This window comes from Liolophura sinensis, chromosome 2, assembly GCF_032854445.1.
Source record: "Liolophura sinensis isolate JHLJ2023 chromosome 2, CUHK_Ljap_v2, whole genome shotgun sequence".
Classification (NCBI taxonomy): Eukaryota; Metazoa; Mollusca; class Polyplacophora; order Chitonida; family Chitonidae; genus Liolophura; species Liolophura sinensis.
In genome coordinates, this window is record NC_088296.1 from 9,900,124 (window position 1) to 9,912,410 (window position 12,287).

The 12,287-nt window shown below is 39.2% G+C and overlaps 1 protein-coding gene across 1 annotated transcript in view; it reads left to right on the forward strand.

Annotated features, from left to right (window-relative positions):
* LOC135462670 (mothers against decapentaplegic homolog 4-like) overlaps positions 1-8,505 on the forward strand; it is a 30,658-nt gene extending 22,153 nt beyond the window's left edge. Inside the window, exons 7-12 of the mRNA XM_064739896.1 lie at positions 482-553; positions 1,517-1,570; positions 2,428-2,614; positions 3,204-3,372; positions 5,962-6,100; positions 7,136-8,505. Coding sequence (XP_064595966.1) covers positions 482-553; positions 1,517-1,570; positions 2,428-2,614; positions 3,204-3,372; positions 5,962-6,100; positions 7,136-7,365 — 851 coding nt within the window. The 3' untranslated portion in view covers positions 7,366-8,505. The remainder of the gene's footprint in view (positions 1-481; positions 554-1,516; positions 1,571-2,427; positions 2,615-3,203; positions 3,373-5,961; positions 6,101-7,135) is intronic.
* The last annotated feature ends 3,782 nt before the right edge of the window (positions 8,506-12,287 follow it).

Genomic DNA, 12,287 nt, shown 5'->3' on the forward strand with positions numbered 1-12,287 from the left:
TATATCAGATCTGATCAGCTTTATCCCCCCATGAAGACCACTAAATCACCAGTGTGGTTGATTATATCTGTGTATCAGATCTGATCTGCTTTATCCCCCCATGAAGACCAATAAATCACCAGTGTGGTTGATTATATCTGTGTATCAGATCTGATCTGCTTTATCCCCCCCTTGAAGACCAATAAGTCACCAGTGTGATTGATTATATCTGTGTATCAGATCTCATCTACTTTATCTATCCATGAAACATTTTTTTTTTAAGTGAAATGACTTTATTATTCCACCTTGACATTTACATTTTGCTATTATAAAATTTTTTGAATGCAATATATTTTTTAAACTTCTAAGAGTAAAGTTAAAATTGCACTGTAAAGTTAGGCATGTGTTATGATTTTGGAAGCATGGGAACACGCTATGCTTATTCTGGAAGATTTTGCAACGACACCATTGTGTTTTACGATAAAGTATCCTTTTTTTCCAGGCTCTAACACCACCTGGGCAGGCACCAGTACAGCCACTTACACACAGTCTCAGCCAGATGTACCCAACTACTGTAAGTTAGACACAAATGCTGAATTAACCGTGTGACTAGAGGCCTGCCATAATACGTCAACATTTTCGCACACGCATATGAAAGAGCAACTTTCAGTGCAATTATGCACCTTTTTACTCTGATTTTGGGGACAAAACCACGTTGGTTAGAGGTCAGTGTCATGGCTTAATATCCAGTCAAATTTAATCAGTCATCACAAAACAATCGCCTTCAGAATATGCTTGAATAAACACCTTGCAAACATGTGGAAAGGTTGAGGAATTACAGTATTCATTTTTCACTGAAAAATTTGTACCGTCGGTATTATTAAGCAGGCTATGCCAGGGATTTTGGGGGAAAAAATATTTGCTAAAATTTAAAATTTTTCTGTATTTACATGTAGCAGGAATACCAGAAACTTATGGTGTTAAAATAATTCTTAAGTTTGAAAAAGTTATGATGTGCCACAGAAATATTGTCCGTGTGGGCTAGCTAGGCTTAAGGTTTGTGTCGTTACAGTTAATACTGGATAGGTTGCTCTCGTATTTGTCCTCAGCTTTAAATTTGGTAATTCCACTAGTAGTGTTCTTTTCTATGACCTAAAATAGTAGTAACTGTGTAGAGAATATTGCACAGTGAAGATTGAATGCCATATTACTCCTGTGAGAGGTGCAAATGATAACCTCCAGATGCGAAATTTCTCTTTTTGAGGTCATATTGTCTGGATGTAAAATATCAAAATGTAATAACGAAATCAAAAGAAATATCTCACACGTGAAAAAAACTTTTTTTATCAGTGAAAGCATTTCACATGACATTTCACTTATATATATATTGAAGAAATAGAGAAAAATCCTCTGGTGAGGAGAATTTACATAGGAACTTTTAACATTCTGTTATATTCAAACTGCAGTTTCAAACTTCTTTTTATTTTCAAGCAATATGTATACACACAGATAATACACTATTTTCCTTTGTTTACAGGGAATAGCTCCCCATTATCTAGTGATGTTCAGCTACCTCTAACGGCACAACCTCGTGAGTCATCTTCGCTAAATTCGGGGTCAGGTGTCTCTATATGTACCTCGAGCTTTCTGATACATTTTGATCGGTACTTTTGGTTATTAATATACCTGGCTTCATGATCCTGGTCGTAAATCAAAAGTTTATTTCATTAAATTGGGTATGTTCCTTTTCTCGTACTTTAGCTGAAATTTGTGGCACAATAACGTACCCAAAACTTATGTTATCTGGCAATATTTTCACCTTGTTAGCTCAGAAATAAGAATTTTAAAGTAATTTGAAATTTTGACTTTGAATTTTGAAGTCTAAGATGGCTTCATGATCTCAAGGCCCGTACTAGTATATTTACTTCTACCAGTCTACTTCATGATTGATTGTTGGGTGTATGTCTCCGATTCACTTTCTGATAATTTTTCCTGTACAGTTTACCTCTCTCAAGCATCTCAACATGTACTTTCACTTTCTCGTGTATCTCTACTCTTACTTTCTGATTCATCTATACTTTCATTATCTCATGTAGCTCTACATTTACTAATTCACTTTCTCATAAAGCCCAACATGCACTTTTATTTTCTCATGTATCTCTGATTCACTTTCTCATGTATCTCTGCTTCACTTTCTCATGTATCTCTGATTCACTTTCTCATGTATCTCTGCTTCACTTTCTCATGTATCTCTGATTCACTTTCTCATGTATCTCTGCTTCACTTTCTCATGTATCTCTGCTTCACTTTCTCACGTATTTCTGCTTTCACTTTCACATGCATCTCTCTTTACACTTTCTCATGTACGTCGGTACATGTAATTGAGTTTTCTCATGTACCTCTGTTTCACTTTCCCTTCTATCTTTACTTCCACTTTTGTTTTTACAGCCGCCCCAGAGTTCTGGTGCACTATCACTTACTTTGAGTTGGACCAGCAGGTGGGGGAAACATTTAAGGTGCCGTCTAGTTGCCCGAGTGTCACAGCTGACGGGTACACAGACCCCTCCAGCATTGATCGCTTCTGTCTGGGTCAGCTCTCTAATGTGCATCGAACTGAGGTCAGCGAGAAAGCCAGGTGAGTAACCCAGTCACAGGTGAGCATCCCAATAGGGACAGGTTTTTACTGATGTTATCTGGAATTCTTGATTTATTTTTACCGTTAAATATAAAAGTCTAATTTTCTAGGAAATTGTGTAAAGTTCACAAAAATTTGTATGTCATTTGTTCATTTCAGGATTTTATGAATTCTCTACTTTATTTCTGATAATTAATTTATACACTTATGTACTGATGTATGTGTGGGTCAAGACATAATCTACCTGGGTCTTCCAGCAACCTGTGGATGATTGTGGGTTTCCCCCGGGCTCTGGCCGGTTTCCTCCCACCATAATGCTGGCTGCAGTCGTATAAGTGAAATATTTTTGATAACAGCGTAAAACACCCATCAAATAAATAAATGAATAAACATAATCTACCTGTGATCCAAGTGCTGATAGTTAACCTCATTCCCAATGGACAGTTTCCCAGTTTGCACCACAAATGTCTCCACTGGGTCTTATTGTGTGAACAGTGGGGTTGAGGTGTAATATGTAATCAAGTATTAAAAAACAAAAAGGATGAAAACTTGATCAGATCTCATCTGATTGTGGTTTATGTGCGTCCAGGTTACATATAGGCAAAGGCGTCCAGTTAGATTGCCGCGGGGAAGGGGACGTCTGGATACGCTGCCTCAGCGACCACAGTGTCTTTGTACAGAGTTATTACTTAGATAGAGAGGCAGGCAGAGCTCCAGGAGATGCTGTTCATAAAATATACCCCAGTGCTTATATCAAGGTGAGTGATTCAACACACGGTAGCTTTCATTGTAAGAGATCGGCTGCGCTGGATTAGTGAATTGAGCATCTGTGTCCTGAAGGGTTTAAACCCTTAAATAAAACAGCGGTGGAAATCCGTCCTGTAACAAAGAGGCACATTACATGCATTCTCAGGATTCCTTCATCGTCGTATGACTGAAAAATTGTTATGCACGATATTAAACCCCAAGCACTCACTCATTCACTCGAAATTGGGAGACCCGGGATCAAACCTGTGTCGGGTCGTACCAAAGAGTTTAAATTGTTACTTGTTCCTGCCTTGCTTGGCACTCAGCACTGAGAGGTTAGTGGAAGGAAACAGGACTGGTTGGCCCGGTGTCAGTATAGTTTGACTGGGTGGGGTGTCATATGTGGTGTCTTCGACATAATACTTCAGTTATGTCAGTGGTGGCACCACTTTGGCAGCATGGATTCACCCAGCTACAAGAAGACACAGTATATGTACACACACCTAATGACCCTTCGTCGTCATATGACTGAAAAATTATTAAGTACGACGTTAAACCCCAAGCATTCCTTCATAAAGGGTTAATACTGGGTTCCGTCTTGAATCAAGTCATACCATATATTCTGTAAGATCAGTAATCTTGGTAATAACCCAGTTGGCTCTCAGTTTAAGAGGAAGATACCAAGTACTGGTCGTCCAGGTGTCAGTATACCGTGACTGGGTGGGGTGTTGTGGCTGGGTGGGGTGTCGTGTCTGGCGGCAGTATACTATGACTGGGTGTGGTGTTGTGACAGGTGTCCATATACTATGACTGGATGGGGTGTCATGACAGGTGTCTGCATACTCTGACTGAATGTGACCTCATGTCTGGTGTCTTTGTCATCACGTTTCATTGAGACAACACTGTACATATGTCAGCCTTGGCTTTGACCTACTGCAAGGCGACTGTCGGGATATGACAGATGTAATGATGAAAGTGACATTAAAGGGACAAGTCATTCAACCAGCTCAGCCAGTGAGCTCAGCAGGTTGTGACCTTAGTGGGGAAGACACTTGTCTATCATTTGCTAGGACACAGGGAATGCAGGTTCTATTTCTCTCTGTGAACAGGGGAATTTCTTTATTCGCTGTTCTCGGACTGTTTGTGGGGCCTTTGTGACAATATAAAAGCAGTTCAAGATGCGTAAGACATGTCACCAATGTAATGTTTGACGACAACTTTTATAGCAAACATTGACGCCTAAAAGCGTCCTCTTTTTGGAGGAATTTCTCTTTATTTATACCAAAAAAAAACATCGGAAAAATGTTATGAATTTAATTCAGAAATGCTGAAAATGACAAAATTATGAGTGTGGTGTATAGTGTCCTCTGTTTTTATCTCAGTGTCTGTCTCATCCCTGGTACATGTATATTAGCTGTCTTTATTTGGCGGTCAGAAAAATTTCCTAATTTGTTATCCCAGATATTGTGTAAAGTAGGATACCAAAATTGGGGATAGATTCACTGCAATTGATATGGAAATCTTTGTTGGTAAGTGGCCTTATGTACTGACCCCAGGGTCACAAAGGATTTCTTAAACTAAAGCCTTAACTTCTGGTTTTATTACAGAGCTTAGACTTGAACTTAGAATTGAACTTAAACATTACTTTTCGATTTAGACATAAAGAACTAAGACATTTCTCAGTATTGAAGTAAAAATGTCGAATGTAGAGCACAAATCGATCTTAAGTGGTCCAGGCCTCTGGAGCACAAAACGATCTTAAGTGGTCCAGGCCTCGGGACCACAAAGCGATCTTAAGCGATCCAGGCCTTGGGAGCACAAAACAATCTTAAGTGGTCCAGGCCTTGGGAGCACAAAACGATCTTAAGTGGTCCAGGCCCTGGGAGTAGAAAACAATTTTAAGTGGTCCAGGCCTCGGGAGCACAAAGCGTGGTCCAGGCCTCTGGAGCGCAAAACGATCTTAAGTGGTCCAGGCCTCGGGAGCACAAAGCGATCTTAAGTGGTCTAGGCCCTGGGAGCACAAAACAATCTTAAGTGGTCCAGGCCTCGGGAGCACAAAGCAATCTTAAGTCAGAATTTCATATCACTTTAAAATTACTATTTCTTACATATAACAAGGTCAAAATAAAATGCTTATCAATGTAAATTCTGGGAAATTTTAAACAAATTTCAGCTAAAGTAATGCAAAGGAACTTTTAATTATTGAAATTTTGTCTTAAGGCTAAGATGGCTTGGTGACTTGGGGGCTGATCCTATGTCACCTCAGAGTAGTTGGGATAATGCACTTTTCAACCATCTTCCTTCTGATATGCGGGGGCCTCCGTGGCTCAGTTGTTTAGCATGCTAGCGCAGCGTAATGACCCAGGATTCTCTCACCAATGTGGTCGCTGTGAGTTCAAGTCCAGCTCATGCTGGCTCCCTCTCCGGTCGTATGTGGGAAGGTCTTCTACCAACCTGTGGATGGTTGTGGGTTTTCCCCGGGCTCTGCCCAGTTTTTATTCCCACGATAATGCTGGCCGCCGTCATATAAGTGAAATATTAAGTACGGCGTAAAACACCAATCAGATAAATAAATAAATAAATCCTGATATGCATTGCAGGTGTTTGACATTAGACAGTGCCACAGACAGATGCAGCAGCAGGCTGCAACTGCTCAAGCGGCTGCTGCCGCACAAGCTGCAGCTGTGGCAGGTAATGTTCCTGGCCCCGCATCTGTAGGAGGGATTGCACCCGCTGTGGGTAAGTGCTGTTATTTGGGAAATATGAGAATCTGTGTGTCTGTAATTCGGTATACAGATATGTACTGCCAACAGTCTGCATTGTTTTGTGTGTAATCAGCAAGGAAAACTCCTGAGACTTTTTCATTTCAGGATGTACACAGTATCTTCCATTTGTGTACCTGAAATCATTATTTTTTTTCTAATTGTAACTGATTATGGAGCCAATATTTTCACTTTTTTGTGGAAGGTAAAGCTGTTAAATAGCTTTTCATATAGTTGCGGAGTTGGCTAACTCTCTTTTGAACAATGCAGCTGCGCTAGTTACGATGAGGAACAGCACCGGATGTGTCAGATTTATGGTAAGCTTTTTAATTAGCCAGACCTTTAGAGCTATACGGAGGCAGAAATATGACCGAGGGGGATAACACGCTAGCAATGACAAGCTAGCCTCCCACTAATGTGATCCCTGTGAAGTCCAGCTCATGCTTGCTTCCTCTTCTGCCATATGTGGGAAGGTCTTCCAGCGACCTGCGGGTGATCGTGGGTTTCCAGCTTTCCAGCTTTCCTCTCACCATAATGCTGGCGGCTGTCGTATAAATGAAATATTCTTGAGTACGGCATGATCACAAATGTAATCAGTATGGGTGAGTCCAGGGACAATCTCCCTCAGTGACATTTTGAGTAAAGAAATCAGTTATGTAACTGTTATAAATCCGACACATTTGGGGCTGCTTCTCATAGTGACTTTGGCTTATACGGTACCCTAAATGACCGTAAATTTCATCCATGATTAACTTGCCCATTTTTTATCGATATTAGAAAGGTTAATATATAATAATTCTACTCGAAAAATGTGAGTTTCAGCACCAAAAATAATACTTTGTGACATTTATTTACCTCTAAACATTTCAGGTCATTTATTATACTTGCTATAGTGTATTCATCTTTCACTCCAAGAAACCATATTTTGTTGAGCACTTGGCCAAAGGGTTTTGTTAAGTGCAGTTCATTTGGGACTTCAAATGAATCCAGTGTGTATGTTGTTGGCTTGCAGGCCTCTCTGCAGCGGCCGGTATTGGTGTAGATGATCTGCGGCGACTGTGTATTCTCAGACTTAGCTTCGTGAAGGGCTGGGGTCCTGATTACCCTAGGCACAGTATAAAAGAGACCCCATGTTGGATTGAGGTCCAGCTACATAGGCCCCTCCAGTTACTGGACGAAGTGCTACAGGCAATGCCTCTCAGCGAGTCTCGCACGCCTGCCCGGGGATACTTTCTTGGATAAATCAACGTGTTTAGCGAATACGCTGTGGAATTTCAAGGAGAAATCTGACTATAAAGGTCTGGATCAGTAATCGGTGAAATATATGGGGATATCTTATGTCCTAAAAATAGGGTTGGTACGGACACTTGTACAGTGAGTAATGTTGTCATACAGTGTTTTACTTAAGTACATTTATACGACAAACTTTAGATTTCTGTGGAAATTGTACACTGACAAAATTGTTGTCGCACATTGTTTTATATGTACATTTTCACTGACAAAACAATTGTTTGGAAAATTTGTGAAGGAACTGTGAAAACTTTGTTCTTTCAAACACAAGGTATAAGATCAGAGTTCTTAGGAAGAAGTTCTTGTATACTGGTTTTGTGATAAGAACTGTTCAGTGTTGTAGAGGAAAGCAGACAAGTATATTATCACAGTCAAATCAGTAGTGCTGTATAAAAGCTCATGGCTGTCTACATATAGGTCGGTAAAGCTCGCAGGCACATGGAAATCTCAAATCCATTTTACTGCAAGAAATCAAGCCTGGAAATATTTTTTAAGTTGCTTCAGGACATAATGTCAAATCTTCCAGCTATTCACATTATAAAACAAGATACGGTGTTACATGTATTCACAGTTCAGTTCTGCCTTGAACCAAACAGTTGGCCCCTGTCAAAACATTATTTGGTGAAGGATATTGTCCTTGTTCTGTGGCATTGTAATTGAAGTGAAGAATTGGAGAAGAACTGTCAGGATAGATTGGTAATAGACAGATAAATAATAAAATGTCAATGGGCCCAATTGTTCAAAAGTGTATCAGCAGTTAAGCTTGGTGTTAACCTCAGTCTGGACTAAAGTGACATTTACTGTGTATTAGGATGAGACTTGTATTCAGATTTAAGTCTGGCTTAATTTTAATGCAGTTCGTGGGAAGGTCTGCTAGCAACTTGCGGATGGTTGTGGGTTTCCCCCGGACTGTGCCCGGTTTTCTCCCACCATAATGCTGGTCGCCGTCGTAGAAGTGAAATATCCTTGAGAACAGCGGAAAACACCAATCAAATAAATAAATAAATAAAATTTTAATACACTTTTGAACAGCTGGCTGCAGTTCTTGCTGGTTGGTTGTCGCTTTATGTCAGGAGGTTTTACAGGTAACTGGCTTAGTTTGACTTTAGGAAACAAATCATGTAAAGAAATAAGTCTTAGTACAAGGCTTCAGAAGGGATTTGCAGGGACATTGAAATCTGTAGTTTACATCAAGAGATTCAAGTTAAAAGTAATACAATTTAATGCCGGAACTGTTTTTAGGAAAGGACGAGAAAAAAAAGTGTAGTAAAATTATTGGAGAAGAGAGAACAAGTGCAAGTTCACAAGAAGTGAACTTTTAAATTTACATTCAGCATTGGATAGAATCCTTAAGAAATTTTTTTATGTATGTGGTGTGCTCTAAGAAATGTTGAAGATCTGCTCCGAAGGTATAAGTACACCCTATTTCTGGTCAAACAAAGAAGAAAAAAAAAAACGTTTGGGACAAACACAAGTTGTGTAGTTCAAGAAATTAGAACTGAAGTTGCTGTCAGATTCTAGTTTTGCTAATTTGGTATCGCGAAAAATTCTAAGGGCAGGATTTATTGGACTGATATATAGGTTATATATGCGCGAAAATCTTTCTCTTGCGCGCAAATTATCAGGTTGATTGGTGGAGAAAGCGGGACAGAGCCCAGGGTGAAACCAATGTACTTGACACAAAACCTCCTGACTGCGGGCTGCAGTAAAAAAAAGCCAGAGCTTAACTCAAATATTTAACGTGTGCAATGGTTAGTGGTCTTAAGGGAGAGCTTATTTTACAACTAGGTCAGTGATAGGAATTTTGGGGCCGATTTCCACAAAAGTGCGGGTTTGACAGGAGTCAAAAATTAGATCTGATTTTAACGCTCACAGTGCTTGACCTAAGATGTTGTCTACGAAAATTGCTTATGCTGCCGGATTTCGAGGGTTTTATTGACTCGAATAACGTGTTTTAAGGTTGGTTTGGAAGATAGGATAACATCTTACTGAAGAATGGTAAGTTTCAGCATCAGAAGTAATATGATAGCTTTTTGTGCCTCTAATAATGTGATTTTTTGGGCGAACTTTTTGGTCAAATACAGTATAAGTTCGCCCAAAAAACAAGGTTCGCACATACCTTGAATATCCTTGAACTTAGTCGGAAAAACGAAATTAAAAACTTTTCTCGGGCGATTTACTGTTGCAGCATTATACATGGTCCAATTTCCGTTACCTGGCCACATCATGCCTACATGTTACTTGGACTTGGTCGTTATATTTCCAACAGGGTATCTTGGCTTACACTCATTATCTTTGGTAGTTTGCGGTGTTTTGCCAATTTATTTACGAAACAAAACAGTATTAATCCAGAGTTAATCAATTTGGAAGCTGATATCGTAGAGGGCGCTGTTTGCATGCATGCTTGGTCAGTCAACAGTATAATCGAGTTGCAGGCCTAATATTGCAAAGATGTTAAATCTTCAGAATCACAAGAAATTTTATTCAGAACAGAATTTTGAAGTTTATTTGGTTGGAGGGAAAGCAACACAATGAAGTAAAGATTCTATATATTTCTAATATTTCTTACACTGTAAAATAAAAAGCGCCAGGACAGGAGAAAAATGGCAAAAAATCCATATTTGCTAATCAAATTCTTTGCCTTTCAGTAAATATCGTACTTATACATCTGCTGTTTTTATTATAGTGTGAATATGATTCTGAAGTTTTAAAAACTTACAGTGCGACCCGTTTAATATAATTTAAGAAGTTTATTGCCGATTTGAAAGGTACTAGGCCTTCGTGCACAGTGTTGAATGGAATTTTTGCATTTATTTTAGAATAGTCCAAATAATTACCTTTGTCAAGATATCAGCTTCTGTCTTTGGACATGTTACTGTTAAAAATGTTTGTCAAACTTTAGAATCGTTTTAACGCTATAAATAGTACGGATATTAGCTTCATATTTGCTGGAGGGCAATAATTTGAGCTATTATTTGGAAAATACAGAAAATTTAGTCTTTTTAGCCCGTCCGAATTTTTTTATCGAGAATCTCCGGTAGGCCTATAACCTTTTAAGAGTTAGAATTTGGTACACCTAGCACGTCTTATATTGATAAAACAAAGCTGGGGTCATGCTATTGCCTAGCTCTGTATGACCCGTGATTATGTATACTATCACAGCCCTGTCTTGTTCCATAAGCCAGCAGGGGCGGTACAGAGGTGTTCAAAGTAAGCTTATGGAACAAGACTGGGCTGTAGTAGTATAAATAATCACGGGTCCGACAAAGTTCGGCAATAGCATGACTCCAGCTTTCTCTTATCCATATAAGACGTGCTAGGCGTACCAAATTTCAGCTCTTAAAAGGCCAAAAGCCTATCGGAGATTTTCGATAAAAAAAATTTGTACGGGCTAACCAGACCAAATTTTCTGTATTTTCCGAAGAATAGCTCAAATTATTGCCCTCCAGCAAATATTAAACTAATTGCTGTACTATTTATAGCGTTAAAACGATTCTAAAGTTCGAAAAAGATTTTGAACAGCAAGAGCTAGCTATTGCCAAGCATTACATGAATTTTGGCTGGGGTCAAACATTGCTTTATGGAATCGGTCCCAGGAAGGAAGGCTACCATGTTGGTAGGAATAAGGTTATATGGGTTTGTAACATCTGCTGAGTCTGCTTTTGATAGCAGATATTATCTAGGTCACATGACTGTTCTCCACTGTCATATCTGATATTCCGGTGCATTGCTAAACGCAAAAAAAGTCCAATTTCAGGTTTGAAAGAAAGAAAGATTCAGGTATATCTCCTCAAAATATGTACGTAAGTTAAGGATTATTTTTGATTATCTATGAAGATGGGAGTTTCATAGTATCGTTGTATACAAAGGATGCCGTTTGTGGAAATGTATCCCGTACAGCACCCTTTTTCTCTCTTTGTCATCCCTTGCCTATAACGTGAACTGGTCCCATGACCTTTCACCCTGTCAGGCGGATGAACATATATCGATGCCTGCTGATTTCACAGGATGGAAACGTCAGGGGTGATTGTATATGTAAGTATGCGTATTTTTGTTGTATTTGTGCCTGTAGGTTCTGCAAGTAAAAGTGTTGACCTATTTTTTAAAGTTTTGACCGGTGGTCAGCGAACTATCCATAATTGAAGTGAACTCACATAGAGCCCGGATTTCACCAGTTACCCGTAACCATTTGCAAACTACCACTTGTCGTTGGTACTCGGGGTTGCCTCGTCTTTTATGTTAATGTTTTCCCCAAGAGTAATTTTGCATTGTTACCTATTTTTTTTAAATAAAACTTGTTATCATTGATTTAACTCGGCCCTTGACAAAAATTTGTACCCTAGAATTTAGAGTTGTGAATTTCTGAAAGGCATCTTGTTGAAAGAATACATTACAGTTGGGACCATAGCCTTTGCAATATAAATTATTTTTAACATTTTCCTGTTCAGGCATTCAGATGAATGGGCTTGTACCTGTAAACCACAACTCCGTGAGGTCTGTAGAAGATGTAGCTTGCTGCGGAGCCTGTGTACTTTCATCTGTCATTGGTGACGAAAGAAGCTAAATTAAAAAGGGTGCACGTTTTCTCCTTTCGGTCCAAAGGCAAATCTAGCCGGCTGCATAGAACAAATGGCTTTTAAGGAGATTTCCAGTATTTTTGTGAATTCCGCAAACCTTTGCTCATGATAACGGTGTTTAAGTGTTTATTTTTGCTAAAAATGTGACTAGGGGTGGGGATAATAATGCTGGGAGTGGGGTGGGTAACAGTTAAGTGCTATTAATGATACTGAGATTGTGAGCGCAAGATTTGCTTCGTAAGTAGAAATTTCATGGAATATTTGACGCAGTTTAAAAAGCACATGAAAGAAGGGATG